The 25,278-nt window shown below is 42.0% G+C and overlaps 1 protein-coding gene across 1 annotated transcript in view; it reads left to right on the top strand.

Moving 5' to 3' along the window:
• Positions 1-25,278, top strand: part of FBF1 (Fas binding factor 1) — a 70,436-nt gene that overhangs the window by 32,895 nt on the left and 12,263 nt on the right. The window contains exons 14-24 of the mRNA XM_088482505.1: positions 732-815; positions 917-1,052; positions 4,723-4,818; positions 4,973-5,073; positions 7,720-7,926; positions 8,012-8,119; positions 12,243-12,382; positions 12,716-12,834; positions 12,926-13,048; positions 19,532-19,717; positions 22,546-22,722. Of these exons, the coding sequence (XP_088338631.1) occupies positions 732-815; positions 917-1,052; positions 4,723-4,818; positions 4,973-5,073; positions 7,720-7,926; positions 8,012-8,119; positions 12,243-12,382; positions 12,716-12,834; positions 12,926-13,048; positions 19,532-19,717; positions 22,546-22,722 (1,477 nt within the window). The remainder of the gene's footprint in view (positions 1-731; positions 816-916; positions 1,053-4,722; positions 4,819-4,972; positions 5,074-7,719; positions 7,927-8,011; positions 8,120-12,242; positions 12,383-12,715; positions 12,835-12,925; positions 13,049-19,531; positions 19,718-22,545; positions 22,723-25,278) is intronic.

The following is a 25,278-nucleotide window of genomic DNA, read 5'->3' as shown; positions in this document are numbered from 1 at the left end:
TATATATATATATATATATATGTATGTATATGTGCATATATATTTATTTTGATAGGTAAATGTGTATGTGTGTAAGATATATATATAGATATGTGATATGTTTGTTTATATATACACACATGTGTGTGTGTGTATACACATATGTGTATATATATATATATATATATATATAGACACACATATATCTGTATATATAAACAAATATATCACATATCTATCTATATATACATATATTATAGTGATTGCACGTACATGCTATAGCACATCCTGCACCGATTACCGCCAGGTGACTAGACACTGTGCGTGTGAGGGGTGAGCTTGGGGGAAGCCCAACACCGATGTAAGTGCTGGGCACGCCCCCAAGTGTGATGAATTGGGTTGTGTCACAAGGACACGCCTCCTCCCTTTTTGGGAGCACGAGCGACAAAGGTGCTCGCAGAGACTCCCAGCTCGCGCCCTGCCCGCGGTCTAGCAGGAACACCAATCCGGCTGCTATGCGCTACGGCCAATGAGATCTTTCCCTGTCTCCCCCCTCCAATAGACGGCTGAAATGTCATGTGCTATGTATGGCTGGGGGGGTCCCAGGAACTTTCTGTCCCGGGGCCCAGAATTTCTCTTGGCAGCCCTGCTAGTGGTATGCCTTCTACTTTCTCTTGACTAAAATAACCCAATTAGTATGGTCTGACTTTTGATGGTATGCTATGTTAAAATGGCCACACTTCTTTTCCCAGTGGTCAAACCGTGAACACCCCTCAGCAATCAGATCCTGGCAAGATCATTAGAGAATCTATTCAGGCTGTAGCAGAGGTATCTAGGTGTGTATTATTGAATCTCTTTCCTTACCATCTGGTGGTGTGCAATATACTCTAGTTAATGTATGCTAATTATCTAACTTCCCATGAATATCATACCACAGGACCATTTTACCTTGGGATAGTTCTGTAAACATATCCGCTTCCACTACTTCTGCAGCATACAGGCAAAAGGAAAACAGTTTTACAGCTCATTCCTCTGGGCCTTCAGAAACTCGCAGAGATCAGTCCAGAGTCCAGGTTAGTATGTGATGCATAACAAGGTGTCTACTGTGGGTGTTTGATCAAGCCCCTTCTCACATAACAACTGTATGTCCTGATGTAACTAGAACAGGAAGTTAAAAGGGAAGGAAATACTAGAGTTGGAGGTTCTAACAGAGTCAAGGAAGCTGACTCTGAATAAATGTACACTTTTGGACTGGTCACATTCCAACATCAATATTTGTAATTTTTTAGGCAGTGGCTGCATAAAGTCTCCTTTTTTTTTTTTTTCTTCTTTAAAAAACTTTACATTTTTCTGAAAATAGCATTAGTTTGCTTATTTTGACTGACACGGCAAATAAAATCTCCCCAAAATTGCCAAAAAGTGTTATTGAAATTTCAAGAAAATTGAATTTAAAGTATATCTGTATATTTTACTTATGTATTTATTAACACAGCCAAGAAATACGGTAATTTGGTTCTTGTATTGGGTTGGGTACGGGATCCCGGTGGTCAGGATGCCGACGGTCGGAATACAGACAGCGGCATTCTGACAGAATTGGGTAAATAACCCTTACCCTAACCCTCCCCCTAACCTACCTTTCCCGCAGCCTAGCCCTAACCCTCCCCTCCCGCAGCCTGATCATAACACTGATCCTAGTGCACTGACTTTCAACCTTTTTCAACACGAGGCACACTACACAAGATTTTAAAATTGCCAAGGCACACCATCTGGCGATGCAATGTGTATGACCAATGAAAAAACATACACATTGGCTCCCACATAAAAAAATACACACACATTGGCCTCCACAGGAATAAAATACACTATATTGGCCTCCACAGAAATAAATCACAGTACATTGGCCTCCACAGGAATAAAACACACTACATTGGCCTCCACAGGAATAAAACACACTACATTGGCCTAACAGGAATAAAACACACTGCATTACAAGTACACTAAGCTGACTGCCACGGCACACTTGTCAACCGCTCAGTGGTTGTAAATCGCTGCCCTAGTGCCTAATACTCACCGTCGGGATTCTGGAGCCGGGATTCACAGTGCTATCAGGATTCCGGCTCCGGGCGATTACATCCCCTTGCATTGTTTTTTAATACAAAACAGCAAAAAAAGTCAAATTCCACACAAAGATTTTCATAATAAAATCTGCACTTGACATGAAATGTATAGGAATAATGTGGTAGCCCAACAAGGCATACCATTTTGAAAAGTAGACAACCTAATTCATTAAATGAAAGTTTATTGATGCCAGAATGTGGGATATCTGGGCATTAGAACCTCCCACCTCTTTACATTTTAATGCTTCCTGTTGTTGTCTGGTGCTCACCAGATAATGGTATTCATTATAAGGGGGACATCAAAAGAAAGGACACCCCTTTTTCAAAGAGGGTAGAAGTTGTAGGAGACAGTATAACAGACTGGGCAAATGTTATGCTCTCTCCTGCACACAGGTGATCACCAGACAGTAACCATTAAGAGACTGTATACTTTACAAATGGGTACCCTTTCAAATGAGGGTGTCCTGGGCTTATTAAATCCAGGATAGGCGGGCACATCCCCATAAAAATGTCTGTAGTCTATGGGATTATTGTTTGGTGTTCACACTGATTACCAGACAATAACTTTGAGGGCATCCCCGAATATGTAGGTGGCAGGATGAGGAAATGCCCACCTCCATTCTCTGCCTATTTACAATTACTTGTAGTATTGTGGCTGGTAGGGGCAAAGTTTAATTAGAGCCCTGGTCCAATAATGTGATTGAGCTCTGACACCCTCCCTAGCTTCTAATGACAGAACCTAGCAGTATTGAACTTTTGGATATGTTTTTTTCCCCGCATTTGAACTCTTGCAGATTGACCAGTCCTGAGCACTATTGAGGTATATACTGAGGCTGAGTCCTAGCTCAGACAAACCAATATGAATGTTGACCACAATGCCGGACTCCACTATAGCCTTTGAAATTGCTGTATACTTGCATAGTTACAAAGTCAGTACATTGTCATCATCTCAGTATACTTCGATCCCACCTCTTGTTATTTCAGTGGATACTAATGTATGGCAGAGGTTACATAAGTACAGGGAAAGGCAAGTTCATTCCACCCAACAAATGCAGAATCAAAAGGTAGCTTAGAAGATTATAGCATAAAATTTCCATAACCAACATCTTAAGAATGCATTAAATATTTAAAACTGAAACACTGCTCTGATATTCAGATGAACAGAGGCTTTTTACCCCCAAACCACTGGATTTATAGTCCTGGTTTTGGAAGCTGAAAACACATGCATCTAAAGAAAGAAATGACAGTCACCCTACTGGACCTCAAAAGAGCAGCTATGATATTTATGAACACAAAAAAAAGCTGTTGGCAGGCCAAAACCTAACAACTGTAATTAGAAATGATGATCACAAATTGATTCCGAATTTGAGAAAATATTGGTGACCTTCCCAAATTAGTACATACTAGTATGAATCTTTGTTGTCCATGAAGACTGCATGCTATTTAATGGACTCTAGTTAAGTATATAGGGTTTTATGTTCCGAATGGGTAAGGAGATCCGCTTGTTTTTTGGATTAAGAAGAGATTTTTATAGAATGCAAACTCTTCCAAGGTCAGCAATTCCGTCCTGTGTTTTCCGGACTCCAGTACTTCCAAAAGCTACTCGACCACTTCTCCACTACCTTGTTAATTGAAGCGGGGCTAAGATAGGACGAAGAGTAGCTACAGGTGCAACATCATATAGTCTTAAGGGTAAGTGAAACTGAACATTCCTTTCATGTTTGGTCTAACAAAGTAAGTCTTCTGAGAAGAGGAAGGAAAGGAAATAATTTGCTTTTCTTTCTTACAAATCATGACCTGTCAGGGGCCTCCAGCTCCTCATTCTCCTGCCACATTGCCCACACCAAGTCATCTGCTCTTTGCCAACTAGAGGTCAAAGTATTTTAAAGATTTTATTTGTGTGCCACTTCCGTGCAAGTGTTTTTTGAAGACTTTATTTTTGGTAGTCGATTACAGTGAGACAAGAAATAACAGATGAACACACAACAACAATATAAGAAGACACAGTTGAGTGAGGAGAAATGTTGAGACGTGCAAAAATCAGGATGAAGTGTTCTAAAATTGGTTAAGGATGGGTGCATTCCTCATCAGCAGGTAAAATTGCGGGTTGGATACGCGAACCTAGGGCGCTGATAATACCGATGGTTAGAATCTCGGCAGCGTAAACGACTCATGCAGGTAAACTGACCCTAACCCACCTTTCCCGCAGCCTAACCCTAACCCTCCCCTCTCTGCAGGCTAAATCCTCCCTCTAGTGCCTAAGCCTAACCCTAATACCGTCGGGAATCTGACTGCTGTCGGGATTCTGACCGCCGGCATTGTGTGCGCCGGGATGCCAATTACATCCCATAATTGCAGCTGTCATCCTAGGAGGTATGGGAGTAGAAGACAGGCCTGCATTTCCTGCCCTTGCTCTTGTTTCAAGAGTGGCCCATCTTATTAGGGACAGATCTAGCGGGCTAGAGTTGTCACCAGAAAAGTGAGGCAATATCCAAATGAGCAATTTTTCTTCACTACGTGCATGCATCCTCTGATCACTGGAGGTTTTGGTCCTCTTTCTGAAATGTCTTGCATAGTTGGCCTTTCTTTTGAGGCTCAGACTTGCACCTTTTTCTCTCTGTGGCAGTCAGTTCCTGTTCCATCTAAGTTTCAAGAAAACAACCAGGACTCTGACATGGAGGTGTTACAACCACAGAATCAATTACTGGATCTTAAGGCACAGGTATGAGATCAGGTGCACACCACTCAAAATCTTATTATTTATTTTATTTATTAACAGTTTCTTATATAGTGCAGCATATTCCGTTGCGCTTAGATCTTTTATGTAATTAATGTTGACAGACTCAATGTCATGCTTTAAACACACTGCATTACAGGTAAGAAAGCTTCAGCGAGAGTTGGAACAACAGAACCTGTTTTTGGAGACTTTGCAGCAGAGACACAAAGAAGACCAGGAGCTAATCGAGAATGCACACAGGTACTTTACAATATATTTGTGTACACACTTTGCCAACACTTATTTAGACTTCATATAATAAAATCTATAATAGCACGTGTGATTAACATTATAAGCAAAACTGGGTTTAGATTAATATATTAATAGAAAGCCCCAGTGGCAGAACTTGTGAGTGGTGGGTCCAGTTTCAAAAATTTGCTTTGGGCAAATTTTGGGAGTTTGGGCAAACTCCCAAGTTGAAAGTGCAGTGGGTGACAGGGAGAGGTAGATGGTGACAGGGAGAGGCAAGAGTTAGACAAAGAGAGGCAAGAAGGTGACAGGGAGAAGCAGTGGGTGACAGGGAGAGATAACAGGCAGTGGGTGATAGGGAGAGGGAAGAGGCAGTAGGTGACGGGAGAGGGTGAGAGGTGACAGAAGGGGAGTGGCTGACAGGAATGGTTGACAGGCAATGGGTGAAAGCAAGAGGGGATAGGCAGTGGGTGATAGGGAGAGTTGACAGGCAGTAGTGACAGGGAAAAGTGAGGAAGAGGGTGACAGGGAGAGGGATTGGCAGTGGGTGACGGGGGTGGGTGCCGGGCAGTGTGTGACAGGGAGAGGCAGTGGGTGAGAGGGAGAGGTGACAGGCAATGTTTGACAGGGAGAGGGGAGAGGCAGTGGGTGACAGGGAGAGGGTTATATGAAGAGGTGACAGGCAGTGGGTGACTGAGAGGGAGAAGGTGACAGGGAGAGGTGAGCGAGAGATGCAGTGAGTGCCCGACACATTATGCCACACTGTAGTACCCACACATGCCACCTGTAGTGCCCACACAATATGCTACACTGTAGTCCCCCCCCACATTATGCCTCACTGTAGTCCCCACACATTATGCTACACTGTAGTGCCCACACATTATTATGCTACACTGTAGTCCCCACACATTATGCCACCTGTAGTGCACACAGTGTACTCACCAGCAGCATCCTTAGGCAAGCGGCAGAGCAACAGTCACAGCCTCACAATGAGTCACACCCATGAGGCTGCGCTGCTGCTGAACTCCAGGTCAGAGGAGCATGTGATGGGCTCCACCAATCAGAGCTCAGCACATGCTCCTCTGACCCCACTGCAGAGACTACTGGAGTATATTACCCAGTAGTGCACTGCAGTGCTGAGCCTGACTGCACTGTGCCCTGGTCCTCTCTGCGTGTAGCTGCCGGCCGGCTCAGTCACAGCCTTGATGACTGCCTGGCAAGCAGCTGCACTGCAGCCTGCCATACAACTACAAACAGCGCCGGGCAGTGTGGACGCCCATATTTTACGGTGGGCCCCGGTGCAGTGCATCGGCTGCACCGCCAGGGTAGTTCTGCCCCTGGAAAGCCCACCTCCCTACTATTAGCAAAACTTCCATGCTATGGAATTGTATTCACCAGCAACACCTTTTACTTGCTCTTATTATGCCTAGGTCACCTGATCAGTGCTAGTCTTCCAAGTCGGCACTATTTTTATTCTTTCCCCTCTATGCACACTCGCTACTACATATTTTGAGAGTCAGGCCATACCCGCTGCCATACTCTGCTGCAGTACTGGTCTGGAGCAGCATGGCTTAATTTAGCTATTCACTGGGTCTCGGCGGCCATTATGTACATGTGCAACCCAGTTAGCTGGTTCTCACATGTGCAGTGAAACTGAATGCCCAAACTTGGACTTTATTTTCCACTAATTTAAAAAAAATAATTATATATTATTTATTTATTTTCCAAAATTATACAATTATAGATAAAATATATAAAAATATGGTTTTCCAATACTAATGATGACTGAATGCTTTATTCAAATAATAAAATACTTTTATTCAAATAGATTGAAATATTTTAGTAAAGCAATCCTCTAATAGTATTGAAGACTTAAAAAAATAAATAAATAATTGTTCAAATTATACATTTTTACATTAATTTCTTTTAATGCCATCCGGAGATGACAATGGCAGAACAAGTATTTTAGGGGTACTTTTACTGCAACAGTCTTTGTTTAATAGGCTTCCCTTAGCATGAGCAAGCTATTGACGTCAATCCAGTTGAATCTTATTGCCAGCAAGGGTGACCTCTATCACCTGCAATAACCACTTTATAGATAGGGGGTTTTGCTGTTTAATAAATAGGCCTGTGTTTAAGTAGTCATATTGCACTAGTAACAATATAGGTTTTACTGTAGGTCCACTTAGTTAATTTCCCGCAATGAACAATAGATGGGCAGTATCATTGTTTAGACTAACTTTAGATGGTATTAAGTGTTAAAACAGTTCTGCCTATAACCATTTTAATATACATTTACATAATGAAAGTAAGATCTGTTTTGTGAATAGGATACAGTAAAGTTTGCGTTTGGAAGTATAAATGCTAAAACCTGAAAGTGGAATATCCATTGTGTTTTTTTATTTGCTTATTTGCTATATCTATCTCCTCTGCCTTTTGCATATAACACTACTGGCATTAAATAATGAGTGACAACAATATAATTAAAATGTATGAATCTATATCCATTACAAAATAAATGTATTCTGTATTCTTGTGGCTACATCATAACACTTATGCTGGCAATACTGCAGCTTCTGTTATAGTGTATAGATTAAAACTACCTCAATGTGGTTTCATTTATTTTCTTATTTTTAAATCTATAACCTTTATTCATAGAAGTCGCTTGAAGCTGATAGAGGAGTCTGCCCATCAGAGAGAGGAACGTTTGTGCTTGGAGAACCAGGAGCTTTCTGCACAATATCTTGCTCGCTGCCAGAGTGCAGAGAGCGAGAAAGCCGAAATGTTGGCTCAGTACCAGCGGAAACTCACAGAGTTCCAGCAGGAAAAGGACGGGGAGGTAGAAAGGATAAGAGAGCTGCAGAGGTGAGGAGCAAGGCTTGATGTCCCATTCCTTTCATACCAGGCAGGTTTTCAAAATTGTTTAATATGTTCTTTCTCCGTCCATCAGATTATCTGTCCAGGAAATGCGCAGAGACCACGAGGAACAGCTGCAGCGGATCAAACGCCTCAAAGACCAAGAAATTGATGCAGTAACCAGCGCTTCTTCACACACAAGGTGCGACACTACTGCTCCTTCACAAAACTATTGTAAAAAGGGATCCAGTTTATTAAAGTCTTATTACAGTAATGACTGAGATATTGGTAGTAAAGGGCTTGCCAAGCTCACAAATATGATGTCTTATTTCATACATTCCAGTCTGATAACTGACGTATACTGTACATGGTGAATAGCTAACTTTTCCCTACCATCTAATTGGGAGACACTGGATACCATGGAGTTTAGAGTGCATAGACAGGCTTTTGGGCACTCCTTTATACCCCATTGGGAACTCATTTGGAACTGGGGGCTTTGTTCCTGGCTCTGTGAGACAGCCATTTTATTTTTACTTCAATTTATTTTATTTTACTTTGGACGGCATCACTCATTGACAGATGGGGATTACCCAGGTTGGCTGTGTAAATGCTGTGATTGGCACCTCCTTCTCCCAGCAGCCTGTTTCTGTGAGATCACCCACCTCTGGCATGGACCTGGCCACTGAAGCCGCAGATACTGACCGTGATCCCCATGCTTTCAGTAGCCAATGTACCAAGCAACTTTGGGACTAAGTAGATGAACCATTTGGTTGTAAGTTCTTGGCTGAACAATTATCAAATAACCCTAATCACTCTTGTTACAGACAATTAATCTTATGATCACATTACAAGCCACAAACATACTACAGCTAACATTTTTGCAGATTTCATAGGTGCTTTGTGTTATATGGCCAACTACAATTTCATTATAAAGAGATCAAGGGGAACTGCCCCTGTTACCACCATTCAGTGAAGCACTCTCCTGCAATACTGATAAATGGCCATACACACACAGTCCTTATTGTATGACCATTGCCATGTAACGCCCAGCTGCCCTGAAATACATGAAATCACATTTCTGAAGTTGTTCACCAGTAATCGCACTACACATGTACAGTACAGGAGGATACACAGAGCAGCTGTGCAGTTGCTGCTATAGGTGCCTTTCTTGTGGCTTATAAAGCAACATGGTTCTTGCCTATTAAAATGACGGTTTACCTAATCTATCTAGTCTGTCGTAGATAATTTTTTAGAAAGCAAATCATGAAGGTCTGAGTAAGATCTAACAATAATTAAATATCAGAAAATGTATCCTTTGTTTTAACATGTTGACAGTCATATGTACCTGTGGCGATTTTCATTAGAGGACTTTAGTATTGGCAAAAGTAGTTTGTTCTGACTTGCTCCAAATCCAGCAGTGACCTCCCACTAATTGACTTGCATAAATATATCTCTAGCTGTCCGTAAATGTGTGCACTGGTTCTGAAAATCCAAAATATCCCTACCACTGGTCCAGGAGCAAATGAGCATATGTACTGTAGGGCACGAGAAGTGGCACAGTAGTATTTTGTATGCGGTCAGTACATAATTTTACAGAGGACAAATTCACTGTGAATTATGTTGTCTGAATACAAATTTAATGAGGGCTATTACTTTTCAATGACTTGATGTCCGATCATATATCTAAATAGAGTAGATGCTTCCATTCTCTGTATGACTACACTTACCTGATACAAGCAATAGGTAATCAAATTCCTCCTTCAAAGCAAGCTTATGCTAGACTGCATCACTAAGTAGTGTCTGTCATCAGAATTTCAAATGTCTCTGAGGTTGATAGATCCACTAGATTTATCCAAGCAGGTTACTGTTATACCACATATTAAAACTATATAACTGGAAAGTGGAGCATGGCTTGGAGGCCATCTTAGGTAGGTGCCAGCAAAATAATAATGTAGTGCATTGCGGTTCCCCCATACTCATACAAGCATCCCACCTTGTATTCAAGTTCCTGAGACAACAGAGACTATCATGGTCCTTTGCAGAAAAACAATTGTCAGCACTTATCCTCACTGTAAATCAATCTATATTTAGCAGAGTGAAATCATGAGGAATTAGTTCATATTTTGATGAAAATCGGGGTCCTTTGGTATGATCATAATAAAATCCAGAGGCCATGGTGATGAATCTGTCCTGAACTGTGTGAAACCCACACGGAGACCTGGGGGTATATTTACTAAAGTGCTGGTTTTTAAAGTGGAGGTGTTGCCCATAGCAACCAATCAAATTCTAATTAACATTTATCTAGCACCTTTTAGAAGATAATAGCTAGAATCTGATTGGTTTCTATGGGCAACATCTCCACTTCTAAAAACTCTCACTTTAGTAAATATACCACTGGGAGTTGAGTCTTTGAAAACTGAGCTCTTGGAAACCAGCTCCCTCCAGCCTGAAATCTGACATGCCAGCAACACCCTGGTCAGCCAAGTGCAGCTGTGATATCTTCAGCAACCAGCAATTATATTCGCAATACACCTATCTGAGCTCAACACTTTGCCATCAATTTTGCTGCCCATCATAGCCGGCCTTGACAGGCATGTAAATGTCAACTCTATTCTTTTGACAATTTAGAATATGATATGTGTATTGCTATAATACCTTGCCCATCTGAATGAAGCGTAGGACCATATGTCTCTTAACTGTATCAGTCTTGCTCTTTAGGAAAATACAAGATAAAAAAGACTTCTAATTGCATATAAAAATAATTTGAGTTAAATTTTGGATCATTTCAAAAGATTTCAGAGCCATCTTGTGGTAGCAAATCTGGACCTCACTATTTGTGTTTTTCTAAAGGACTGAGACACCACAGATATTACAACATTGCCCGAGCAGAGCAATGAGGTGATGATGTGTCCTACTTTCTACTTCTTCTGACCTCAGATACTTCTTACTTTACCAGATAATACCACAAAGAGTTGTGTAAATCCTGCTCCTTTAGTTGTTGTGGAAAATGCCGAGGAGGAATGAAAGTGGAGGGTTGGATGAGAATCAAAGTCTGACATAATCTGCATACTCCGAATCCAGAGTTAATAGAGCAAATTCTCCACATATTTAAGAATATTCTGAATTTAAGAGTTAGACCAAGCAGCACTGACCTGTAGAGACTTACCAGCTTTGTTCTAAGAAGTCAAGGAAACCTGATTGTCAGGACAAGTGGGGATAATAAAATTGAAGTGGAACTGATCACCTACAAACAAACATTTACAAAATAATTGCCTTTCAACAGACAAATGATAAAACAAATTCCAACAACTAAGACAGGATAAGTTACTCCTCCAAGAACAGCCGGAGAATCAAGAGAAAAAGGATAAAATGGAACAGCCTGCAAAGTAAAGGCATCCCATAAGAGATCTAGGTGCTTTGGTGGTGTTTTCATAGTTCTAGGTGCCATCTAAATGTATATTTAAAATTGTTTAACTTGTGCGCTGCAACTCTGAACTGAGGGCCTCATTTATTAACGATGCTTTAGCACTCTCTAAAGGGTTAAGTCATCCTTTCAATATTTAACAAACAGCGGTAATCTAAAATCACTGCTGTTTGTCACTGCATCGTTCTCGCCATCTAAAGATGTGTATCTTCTTCTGAACATCTTTATGCTGTGCGTATTCTTGGTACTTTTGACTCGGAGTACTGTCCTTTTATTTGGAGCTAAATATACAGTACATAAACTTTCTTCCAAGGTACTTCTTGCGTTCTGTAACCACCAGAATAGCACAAAACACTATTCCCCCCCAATGTTTCCAAGCTCCGGGCCCTGCCTCCATTCAATAGCAGTACTTGTCCATAGTAAGTGGATAGTGGGGTTTAGTTTACACCAACCAGGATGTGCTGCAGAAGCCTGACCACACATTCCCAGAAGTATGCGACTCCTGCTGCCATTGTAGGAGTCTGGGAGAAGCGATTCTAGGATCCTGCTGGAGCAAGTGGTGCCGCATAAGCCTAGTGGCGGCAGCAAAACAAGCCGCTCACGATGCAGTGGGAGGAGGCATTAACAGGCGGTTACTGACAATGAGGGGGAACTCCTATTATCTGTATGAGGGGCCAAACAAGTGATGGTGGTCTCTTCATGGTTAAGTGTGGTATCTTTCCCTGCTTTTAATTTATTTTCTTAGAACTAACATGAAGACACAATCTTAGTTACCATGTAACATTGCACATTGCTCTAATGGTTTATGAGTCAGCATTAACATTATTCTTCCTGTTTGCTGTTCTTGTGGTTGCCCAAGCAGCCAGGTCATCCTATTCATTCATTTGTTTGGCTTTCATAGGTCATTAAATGGAATCATTGAGCAAATGGAATCTTTCTCTTACAAACTGAGCGATCTCTCTGTGCGAGTAGAGAGCACCCAGATAAATACAACCCAGGAGATAGAACTTGGAGCGCGCCAGAGAGAGGGTCAACTTCGAGGTACCAAACTGCCCAACCATCTCCTCACCCACATTTACCATACACTACCGTGTATTTCGTGATGTGCAGAATAAAACGTTTGTTGGCCCTGATTCTGAAATTTGATCAGATTGCCTGGTAACAGAATCACTAATTTGGCACCTTAACTTATGGAGCATGCAAATAGTGGTTGGCCACATGAGCAGTATTATAAGGACATTTATCCGATATCCCTGGCAATGTAGCAGTGTGTGTAGCCAGCATTATGCTTTTGCCGAACAATATTTTGCAGGCATTTAAGATAACTAGCAGGTTTCTCATTCAAACTATAATTTGATCCTGTTTTACGGGCAGCACTGCAGGAACGTCTGACTCAGCAGCAGAAAGATATGGAGGAGGAACGGAACAGCCTGCGCATGATCATAACTAATATGGAGACTCGGTTGAATGAACAAAGCCGTCTGCTGGAACAGGTGACTATAGCACTTTAACCACTGGCCACTTTTTGTTATTCAATGCTATAGAAAAGTATATTTGGGGGTCAACCGCTCTTCTTTGTGGCAGGAACATTGGAGGGTTTCTGCAGAACAGACAAAGGTGGAGTCGCTACAACGTTCCCTTGAGGAGCAAAGACGAATCATGACCCAGCAATTGGCTATGGAAAGAGAGGAGCTAGAGAGGGCAAAGGTCAGAAAGCATTTTGCTATCTAAATGATTTGACTAATGCAGATTGTAGTATCTCTACGAATATACCAATAGGAATCAATATTATTAGTTTATTTCACATTTTACCTTATTTTACAGTTTGAATGCAAGCTAAGTAAGTGTATCTGTTTCATTTGCCTGCAACTAATCGAATGGGCAAAGCTTTTGGTTCCAATAGGTTTGAGAACATGGAAAGACAGCAGAGTATTCTTGATCTACTTGTATTTTACCACTCAAATCGATCAATTCAAATTGTTACTCGCAGCTGCATTCTTCAAATGACCACACACTGTAGATCTACTGACAAGGTTATGTAGGTAACAGATGCATCTTTCCACGCAATAAATCACAGCATTAGCCAGCTACCAATCACTTAGCAGTGCCATCAATGATATTTAAAATATTTGTATCTGTCTTTCCATTTACCTTATTCTGCAGTCGATTACATATAACCAGCGAAGTGCATTCCGCTTCTCTTGCGTACAGACAGGCTAAATTTTTCTGGTTATAATCAAAGTGATTTACACTCTGTTTACATTCCTCCAGCCAGATATGTGTATATATACTATATAACCTATATATCTGTAGCCAGACAATAATATGAGTTTAACTATAACACGTGCCTATACCTGTCAGCAAACAACCTTTACAGGCAATTACTGTTTTATTACACATGTGGAATGTGTCTGTACACAGGATTGGGGAGACATGCCACTAATTAAAGACATTTCATAAATGAGTGTTTTTTTTTAACCCCTATAAATAAAGATGCCATGTATTTCTTAATACCGATAGAATAAAGTGCAGATCTTTGAATTATGTACAAGTTGAGCTTATTGAACCACCCTCGTAATATATCATATTTCATGTAATATTCAATTCTTTTTCCTCCCTCATACACTACCGTTCTTAAGTTTGGGGTCACCCAGACAATTTCGTGTTTTACATGAAAACCGACTTTTGTTTATCAAATGACATGCAAAATGAATAGAACATATAGTCAAGACATTGGCATGGTTAGAAGTAATTTTTATTTGAAATAATAATTTTGTCCTTCAAACTTTGCATTCGTCAAAGAATGCTCCTTTTGCAGCAATTACAGCATTGTAGACCTTTGGCATTCTAGCTGTTAATTTGTTGAGGTAATCTGAAGAAATGTCACCCCACTCTTCCTGAAGCACCTCCCACAAGTTGGATTGGCTTGATGGGCACTTCTTGCGTACCATACGGTCAAGCTGCTCCCACTACAGCTCACTAGGGTTGAGATCTGGTGACTGCGCTGGCCACTCCATTACAGACAGATAACCAGCTGCCTACTTCTTCCCTAAATAGTTCTTGCATAATTTGGAGGTGTGCTTTGGGTCATTGTCCTGTTGGAGGAGGAAATTGGCTCCAATCAAGCACTGTCCACAGGGTATGGCATGGCGTTGCAAAATGGAGTGATAGCCTTCCTTATTCAAAATCCCTTTTACCTTGTACTAATCTCCACACTTTACCAGCACCAAAGCCGCCCCAGACCATCACATTACCTCCACCGTGCTTGACAGATGGCGTCAGGCACTCTTCCAGCATCTTTTCAATCGTCTCACAAATGTTCTTCTGTGTGATCCAAACACCTCAAACTTCGATTCGTCTGTCCATAAAACTTTTTTCCAATCTTCCTCTGTCCAATGTCTGTGTTCTTTTGCCCATATTAATCTTTTCCTTTTTATTGGCCAGTCTCAGATATGGCTTTTCTTTGCCACTCTGCCTAGAAGGCCAGCATCCCGGAGTCGCATCTTCACTGTAGACGTTGACACTGGCGTTTTGCGGGTACCATTTAATGAAGCTGCCAGTTGAGGACTTGTGAGGCGTCTATTTCTCAAACTAGAGACTCTAATGTACTTGTCTTCTTGCACAGTTGTGCACCGAGACCTCCCACTTCTCTTTCTACTCTGGTTAGAGCCTGTTTGTGCTGTTCTCTGAAGGGAGTAGTACACACCGTTGTAGGAAATGTTCAGTTTCTTGGCAATTTCTCGCATGGAATAGCCTTCATTTCTAAGAACAAGAACAGACTGTCGAGTTTCATATGACAGTTCTCTTTTTCTGGCCATTTGGAGAGTATAATCGAACCCACAAATGTGATGCTCCAGATACTCAACTAGCTTAAAGGAAGGCCAGTTTTATAGCTTCTCTAACGAGCAAACCCGTTTTCAGCTGTGCTAACATAATTGCACAAGGGTTGTCAAGGGTTTTCTAATCATCCATTAGTCTTCTAACGCGCTTAGCAAACACAATGTACCATTAGAACACTGGAGTGATGGTTGCTGGAAATGGGCCCTCTATACACCTATGTAGATATTCCTTTAAAAACCAGACGTTTGCAGATAGTATAGTCATTTACCACCTAACAATGTATAGAGTGTATTTCTGATTAATTTAATGTTATCTTCATTGAAAAAAAAACAGTGCTTTTCTTTCAGAAATAAGGACATTTCTAAGTGACCCCAAACTTTTGAACGGCAGAGTGTGTGTATATGTGTGTGTATGTATGAATGTGTGTCTATGTATATATGTGTGTGTGTGTGTGTGTATGTGTATATATATATAGATATATAGATATATAGATATATAGATATATAGATATATAGATATAGATATATATATATATATAGATATATATATATATAGATATATATAGATAGATAGAATGAATGAATATAGGTGAAGGCGGCACTCAGACGACTTGTAAGAACTCCACGAAGCCCAGTTCAAATGTCAACGTTTCAGAACCTTTATTTGTTCTTTCGTCAGGATACAGTCAAACATTAACAAGACACTTTTATACTGAACACCAAGTGACGTGACCGGATGTCCATGTGCAACACAGACAAACGGCATTAGTTAATTAGACAAAGTGCACAACACCACCACCACCAATATAATTAAAAACAAACACAGCTGTAAATGAAATACCTCAATGACATCAGACTATGTTAACATAGTAACAACGTAATCTGTCACAAAAAACCAATAATAAAACTAATAAGTAGTACTGATACATTGCAGCAAAATCCGAATAGACGTAAGTATGACATGAAAACTAAATGTGTCAACCAACCTAGAGTACATCTATAAAACGTTAATCAAACAAATTTTGAGAAACATCCCTATTTTATGCTACAAGTAACATCGATGTCAATCAAACAACAGCCTAAACACCATTACAAAAATGCATTTAATCCTAAAGTTTCATTAAGTCCTAACGGAGACATTGTACCCAAACGAAAAATCCATTTGGATTCAAGTTGAAGTAATTTAAGTGACCTGTCGCCGCCACGGATCCACATCGGAACATGATCGATGATCCGATATCTGAGGGAAGCTAAGCTATGATTCGCTTCCAAAAAATGCCTAGCAACCGGCTGGTCGCTTGATTTTTTAGAAATGGCTAATCTGATGGCACTGCGATGGTAATGCCTTCCTCTCTTTAAACATTCGTTCAGTTTTGCCGATGTAGTTTTTACTACAAGGACATGTGATCATATAGACCACAAATTTTGAACTGCAAGTCAAAAAATGTTTGATAAAAATAACCTTACCAGTAGAGGGATGTCTGAAAGAATTGCCACTCACCATATAATTACAGGTGGTACAGTTAGGACAGCGAAAGCAACCTGTACGTTTCTTCTGTAAAAAACTTGCCTGTCCAATCCTAGATTGAACTGGGCTTCGTGGAGTTCTTACAAGTCGTCTGAGTGCCGCCTTCACCTATATTCTGTCACATTGTGGCCCTGCATTTCGGGGTCATATTTAAGGAGGGCACCGGACGCAGCTGTTTACAGCATTTGGAGTGCCGACCTACAAAGCAAGTATATATATATATATATATATATATATATATATATATATATATATATATAATTTAGATTTATTATTAGTATTTGTATTACTCATCTGGGACAAATGTTCTAAAATGAACACTGAAAAAGAATTAGTAACAGTCTGACCATAAACTTCATATATACAGTGCTACTTAAAAAATTAACGGATTTGCCTGTATAATGAATTACACCTAACACAGATTATTCCAGAAACCTTTCAGAAATAAAAACTAAAAATGCTTCTTGCATAAGTATTCAACTGTAGACTAATACTTGGTAGAACCATCTTTTGCTGCAAAAGCAGCTTTAAGTCTGTTAGAGTAAGTTTCTACAAGGTTTGCACACAGTTTGGGAATAATTTTAAGCCATTCTTCCGTGCAGATTTGGTTCAAGTTGGTTGGATGATGTTTGTGGACTGTAATTTTGGAGTAGTGCCACAGATTCTCTATTGGATTGAGATCTGAACTTTGACTTGCCCAATGTAAAATATTAACCTTTTTGTTGAATCACGCTAGTGTTGCATTGGCCTTGAGCTTGGGATCATTGTCCTGCTGAAAGCTGGACGTTCTCCTAAGCTTAAAGCTGGGTACACACTGAAACGACAGGCAATTGTTCTGACTTTCCAGACGATTTCCCATGAGCCCAGAACTAGCGATATTGAGTGTACAAACGACCAAACAATATAACACAGTATTTCCTTGCTTCTATCATTTCTATTTTTCCTTGCTTTTATCATTGACATATCCCAGGTTGTCCGGTTGGATGTACACTAGGCAGTGTGCACCATATCGCTAGTGATGTCGTCAGGTTTGATGTGCACTACCTCAAACTTGACGATGTTGCATGGGATCGCGCATATTGGTCGTACACCCTCAGCGATGTAAGCAGTTTGTCGTTACAAAATCTAAGGCATTGAAAGCTTAATTGTTTGGTGCCTGGATCACCCAAACCACATTTTCCCCATGGGATCCTGTAGACCAGGTAGTTGAGCACAGGTGACTAAATTATTACCTTAGTTATATTGATTTACCTCCTGTGCTTAAGCATGGATATCACTAAAACCAGGACTGTTAGTGTGCCTTGAGGACCGAGGTTGAGAATCACTGCTGTAGACCCTATGGACTTTGAAGAAAAAGAGTTAACAAAGATTAGTCTTCCATAACTCCGTATTTTTTGTCTCCTCTGACCACAAAACCTTATTCCACATATCAGCTGGGTCACTGATGTTTTATGGCAGACACAAGGCATGCTTTCATGTAGTTTTTCTTTTTGGCTTTTTTCTAATCTGTTAACTTTTCAGGCAGTTTTAATACCTTTGCAAGCCACTGTATATCTGCTCCATCCAGTATTTCTGCAATACAGCATTGCCACTTTCACCTACTGTAGCAATTGCGCAATAGTGCTGAGGGGAGACCTTGTCCCTGTCCGAGCTCTCAGTAGCAACTAGGGATGATAAGATGTGAGACCCTACTCTGAAAGCCGAACAAGGTCTGTACCCACGTGATCTTCCTCCTTTATAGGTGCATATGCATCTGTTTAGTGGTCAGCATGGGATGCATCTTGCGTGAATGCAACCAACTCTACATAGGCCTCACTGTTGTATGTGCTGGTAAAATGTTTATAATATTATGTGACCAGAGATAAGTGTGTCATAGTTCTCAGTAAAACCTTAGTTTGAAACAGTATGTTGTAAGCTATACTTATACCTCATATTTCTTTTTTTTTAATTTAGCAAATGCAGTTTTTGTAATGCTTTTCTGAACTTTTCATATCCATGTCGGTCTAGAGATAGGAGGTGGTGCTAATGGTGAATTTAATTTACAGTAGTTTACATTGCGAAAACCAAGGAAGAGGCCAAACGCATGCGATCCCAATGCATATTTGTAAGAATCTGACATCTGCTCCCAGAAAGATGGGACAAGATGGAAGAGGCATTCTAAAATATACACAGTACTGTAAGGGCATATAATAACTATAATTACAAACAGACACAGGTTGCCATAAAGATGCATACACATCACTCCAAGCCGTATCATTTGTGGGTGCCCATTGGTAGATGCAGATACATGTTGATAATGATTGTTGCTAGAACTTACCATTTCCGATTGGCTGATTGCATGTTTATCTCTGAAAAGCTGATAGATGCTTCTTTCCTTACTTGTGAAGATGTTAGGTTCTTAAGATGGAGTGTTTAAGTATTATTGAAAGCTAATAGCAAATGTGCACGTCACAAGTAAAATAAGTGTCTAAAAGCATGGTGTGTGTGTGAAATATGCCTGGTCTATACTGGCTCCTACCTTCATTCATGTTGTCATGTTTGCAACTGTGAGCGCATTTTATGTCTGCAAACTTTGACCCAAATTGTGTTCAAACTCTGCATTGGCCTGAGGGTCTCCAGGTTGAACACAAGTCACCAGGTGAGGGCTTAGTGGTGAATGTCATTCTTTCTGGTACATACACCAAGACAGTTGTTGTTGTTCTATGGTTTTATGTATATTGTGTTAATAATGTAAATGCATCATTGTAGCTTGATATAAAAGAAATAATTGCATATCTCTGAAATGTCACGTAGTCTGATTTTTCTACCCCACCTCGTGGACAGAGCGCTCTCCTGGAGGAACAGCAGTTGGTCATGACACGCTGCGCAGAGGAAAGACGGAAGCTTGCTGCTGAGTGGTCAGAGTTTCACACCCAGCAGAAACTGAGCAAGGAGCGAGCAGAGAAAGACATCAGTAGAGCAATAATGGTGGAGACCCAGAGAGAAGGAGCCATTATTAGCCTTGCTAAGGTTAGTGAATAATATTATATTTTAGTATAATTTCCTTGCTCGATCAGAGAACAAGCTCTCTCTGTATTAAAGCTATTCAGACATTTACTATTTACAACTTTTAAAGCCCATGGAATCCCCCTCCCATCACATGCCCAAACTGTACAGTGGGCACACTTCAGCCTCCTTTTTATGTACCAGGTATAGAAGGGGTACATACTGTAGGGCCCTTATATTTATTAATACATTAGTATTTTATTGCTGTTATTGTATTCCATTTTGTTGTCCTTATACTTTGCACATCTGTGGCCAGAGCCTGACTAAGTTACTGTGCACCATCTTCATCAACTGCTTTTCACATACTCTCAGCCACCTGACGTGCCCCCTGCCACAGCTGTGAGTAAAGTGAGGGGAAATATTCTTTGCTGGGGGCAGATCCCAGTTCCTTTGCTATGGTCATTACAGTACCTTTGATAGAGGGAAGTAAATGACCGCTAACTCCCACCCTACTTATTTCAGAGAACTGGGATCGCTAGTATGCAGAGCAGACCGTAAGCCACCATTCAACTCACTTATAAAAACTAGGATTGCTAGTGTGTGTGTTGAGAGAAACCATAATGAGGATTCACCATAATCTCCAGCTTGGAAGCCCAGCAGCCATTATCGTCAAGATGGGTTGGGTATGGGAGACCGGCAGTCGGGATGCCAGCTGTCAAAAGACAGTCAACGGCATCCTGATGCTCAGAATCCGAACAGGGGCTATCCCTCTCCCCTTCGCCCCCTAACCCTCCCTTCCTGCATTCTAACCCTCCCTGTCTCACATCCTAACCCTTCCAATTAGTGCCTAAACATAACCCTCCCCCCTTAGTGCCTAACCCTTACCCCTGGTAGTGCATAACCCTAATCCCCCTGTCTGTAGCATAACCCTAACCACCCGTGGTGCCTAAACCTAACTCCCCCCCAAAGAAACTATGTGTAAATGTAGAGGCCCAAACTCTTCACCTTAGTGTTGTATAGCTTCATCTGTGTTACATTTAGCACAGGACAGCCAAGCCTGGTATGCACACATAAGGGGACAGAGAAACCAGAGATTATTGAAGGAGCCGGGTCAAAGATAAATAGGCTTTGACAGTCGAGCTAGTATCCTCCAGTGGCTGATTTGATGGCTTTTCTTTTTCGTAAAGGGCACATTGTTTTAAATAATGAGGACTATAAAGATCCAACCAAGCCTTCATGATCCCTGTTTAAAAAAAAATATGGCGGCTAGCCATCATCCCTCTGGACTTGGAGTAACATTTCTGCATCTTGTGCTGTTTCAGTGTACCTTATAGACACATTTCTGAGACTGTGGCTCTCAGCCTTGTTAAACATTAGAAAAGACAACCTGAGATGTAGGTAGTTCTGGGGGCGGTCCCTTCCTTCCAACAAAATGAGAGTTGGTTGTGTTATTCTGGGGACACTAAGGGTGTGGAGCATCACATCTTGGAAGTAATCTGCTGTTTGCAGATACACATTTCCAGATCCCAAGAGTCCTACCACAAGGTGTCACTCCTGGTACTATTAGATGGGTGGCACCTACTCATTACAAATGTATCTCCGGTTGGATCAGAATGGAGATCAGGCAGGCTTAGTCAACTGATGGAAAGCTAGTGACATTTGTTTTCACATGGGTGGTCGCCCCTTTTTGTGCTTAATGGAGATTTGCTAGAACATGTTTGCAGGCTGCCTTAGGCAGCAAACCTCCAAGTGCTTTAGACATTTCTTCCCTCCTGTTTAGCAGACACTTGGGATAACCCATCATCTGTTCTTCCCTATTGCGCTTACCATTGCTGCTTGTAATGGGGCACAGAACATCCCACCTGGAATGCTGTGGTTCTGATCTATGTAGCTGATTTTTTTTTACTTGCTTGGCTACCAGTGAACAAGCCAGGCGGAGCAGTCGGGAGGGTGGGAGTTAATAAGCAGTAGATGAGTCAGCTACTCTTCCAGTATCCTTCCTTCTGGATCTACAGGGCGCTTACTCACTATCTGAGAAAAAGACTTAATGGTAATCAGAAATGATAACATCCCATTTTCCAGGACTCAATAATCATCATTTATATTCTGTCGATATCTGTCCCATATGTTCCCTATATTAGATGGAGAGGGATGTAGCGGAGAAGGGGGGGTTAGGTTTAGGCACTTGCGGGGGGGGGGGGGGGGAGTTAGGGTTAGGCACTTGGGGGGAGGTTAGGGCTATGGAAGGGTTAGGGGAGGAAATATGGTTAGTTATACTTGCCTTATTAGCGATCGGGATCTTCACCTCTGCCGTGCTTCTGCTGTCGGGATTTGAACCGCCATCCACGCGGCCGGCGGTGATACTTACTACACCCGATGGAGAGCCTTAGAAATGTCTGTTCTGAGATAGCATTAAGTTGACCACGTACTCTGACCTAGGCAGACTAGTCCGACATTGGCATGGTGCATGTATAATGATCATGATGCTAAAAAATGTAAGTCCTGTATGGTAATAAAAATCCACAGATTGTATCTCCGCTATGATTCATAAATAATTAAACACATCCTGTATCTTAGTCTTAGATGAAATATCATATAACTGTTTCCCTTACCTTAATTGATCCTCATTTTTGGCTGCCGTGGACTTCCATTCATTCTTTTTTTTGCCAGTACTATTTTCAAACACTTTACTTATCCACTCACCTAATTTGCCATAAGTAAATGGAACCTTTAAGTTCAGTGACAAAAAGTTATAGTCACACATAGAATTTGACATAATACCTTAGTAAATATATTTTCTTACTGGAGTAGTGCTTCTCACTTTTGATCCACTATGTGTTTCTCTCCTCCAGGAACAGGCAGAGCTGAAAGTCCAGGCCAATGAGCTCCGAAACAAAGAGGAGCAGCTAGTCTTAGCCAGGGAGGCGCTAGAGAAGGAGAGGCAAGATTTGCGCCTTGAGAAGGAACGCGTCAATGCCTCTGCCCTGCGTGTGCGACAGAGGACTGAGGAAGTAGAAAGTATGAGCAAGGTACACAGATCCTCCATACACAGAGCCAGCGGAGTCTCTTCACTCACCAGTGTCCAGGCAGTGTCTAACACACAAGTGATAAAAGCACAATGAAAACTGGCACAAAATAGACCACTGGGGCAGGAAATATTTATACAGGGAATGTCAGTTGCATGTGTTAACTCATGTATATATTATACATATAATTTCTCCTTCATCCACTAGGGGACACTGGAGTTCAAGACAGTGGGGTATAGACGGTGGTAGAGTAGAGCCTGGCACTTTAAATCATTTAGAAGTGTGACTGGCTCCTCCCCCTCTATGCCCCATCAACCCCAGTTTTTAGAATGTGCCCGAGAGAGCCGGTAGCACATCAGGCTGTCTCCAGCCTTTCCATAAATTTTTATCTTTTTCTTTTGTTTTATAAACAAGCATTGAGGACAGGCAGACTGCTTGCTGTGGCAGTCTGCCTGCTACGGGGGAGCCGCCGGGTGGGTACCGCCACGGCTACTGCAGCCTGTGTCCGGTGACCCTGAGAAGGGGGCTTACAGATGGTGTCATCAGACACTGCGAGGACCCGCCACAGCTGACACTGGCTCGTGTCCGGGTTTCCTCGCCGCCCCCTCAGCCCAGCATCCCGGCCGCAACAGCTTGTAAGTATAACCACTGCTCTGCATTAGCAGGAGCAGTGGATGAATAGCTGGGCTCAGTGACATTCTGTTACTGTTAGCAGAACTACCTCCCCACCCGAAATCTCCACAGATGGTGGTTTTTAAAGAAACGGGTGGCGGATTAATTGGCGCGTCCTGCACACCAGCGGCGCTATTTTAGTAAGGGCTCTCCCTCTCTGCACTCCCTTACAGAAGTTGTTTGGGAGAGTATATGACAGTGCGGTGCTGTCGTGCTGAACCTTGTTGGTCGGGGCTTCACTCCTGTACGCTCCTTTATACGGAGACTGGATCGCCTTCCCGGCCCACCTCTTATAAAGAAGGTGACTGCCCTGGAGCCATTAACTTGGCCTGGGCACAGCTCTGCATTCTAATGCAGGAAATGCCCTTTGTACCTTCCAGCAGCTCTTCTCTAATACAAAGGAGAAGACGGCACGTCCCTCTGTACTTACAGTGGGAGCGCTGTGCATCGCTCTGGTAGCTGAGGCGGGCAGCGAGCTGCAGGCGCACGCTCTTAGCATGGGGAGGGACGCTAAAGTGCTCCCTTACATAGCGGTGTATTCCCACCTTTCCAGCTGGTGCTGAGGCGGGCAGCTAAAGCACAGCAGGGTGAAACAAAGGGCGCCAAGCGACCAGCCAGCGCTACAGCAATAGACCGGCTGGGATTATGGAGACTGGGGGCGGGGCTTAGCGATAGCGCAGCTCTCCCAATATACCAGCTCGGGGACCAGATGCTTACACTGTAGAGCTCCCGATATCCGCGGGTCAGCCCTGAAGCAATTGTTATTAAGCAGGCTCCTCTCTATTGCAGCTGCGTCCACACAGCTACGTAAGGCCTCTGGGCGGAGTGCAGTGCTGACCAGCCGCATGCAAGAGCGCGGCTGTCTCCCGGTTTCCCTCCTTAGGACTGCCATAACTCCTGCAGCAGGGAGTTCTTCAGTGCAGAAGGTAAAGATGGCTGTCACTGTATGACAGGAGTAATAGTGCTAGCGACAGTGGACAGCTGTTGCTAGCACAATGAGAACTAGCCCAACCCCTTTTGCACATTATAACCGCATAATGCAGTTCTGAGTGGAGCCAGTTTGTTCAGCCGGTACACATCCCGGCTAAAAGCATTGTCTGATATTGTAGCCTGTGGAGGCTACCTCTTGGTGCACATCTTCCTTATAATCACTAAATATATGTACAGTATATATCTCTACAATGTGTATGTATATTAACAGCCACAGTTCTGGTGCTGCTGCCAGAACTTAGGGTTATAGCATACCCTTAACAGGGTTAGCAGATGATTGCATCCCATCCCCAGGCTCATTCATCACATTGGTTCGCCTTAAAGAAAGGCAGTATCCATGCATAAACTAAATTATAGTCTAGTTTTAAAACCTTCCAGTTCTCACCAGCCTTCTCTGCTTACCTTAGAAGGTATGCATATATACATCTATATAGATTTATATTTTATGTGCTCCGTTTGGCTGCACATACAAGAAGAAGTTAGTAGCTGCCAGTGTAGTGGTCACTACCTCACAGCATTGAGTTCGTCTTTTTGATTCCCACTGTAAAAAAGCCGGTTCAACTGGAGCTCAAATGGCTCACCTGATAAGGCGAGTACACCGAGGACAGATGTGTCCCTAGGATCTAAACCAGTCTGGGACAGCACGCTACTAAAATATCCCGCCGTAGCAGAATGACGGCCGCAACGCAGCACATGAGCATGCTCCCTGCGTGGAGGTAAGCCACATATGTGTGGTGTGTGTGTATATATATAATATATTTGTATTTTATGCTAAGCCCTGCTTTAGAACATATATATGCCTTGAGTGAAATTTGTCCTGGGCTCAATTAAGGTCTTGGCTCAGTTCCTTCCATGGCTCTAACTATTGCTCATGTTCTATTTTTAAGATATTATAAT

Source organism: Taudactylus pleione, unplaced genomic scaffold (genome assembly GCF_031769625.1).
Source record: "Taudactylus pleione unplaced genomic scaffold, aTauple2 ptg000290l, whole genome shotgun sequence".
In the NCBI taxonomy this organism is placed as follows: Eukaryota; Metazoa; Chordata; class Amphibia; order Anura; family Myobatrachidae; genus Taudactylus; species Taudactylus pleione.
Note: the sequence above shows the minus strand (reverse complement) of the source record. Positions and strands in the feature narration are given on the sequence as shown.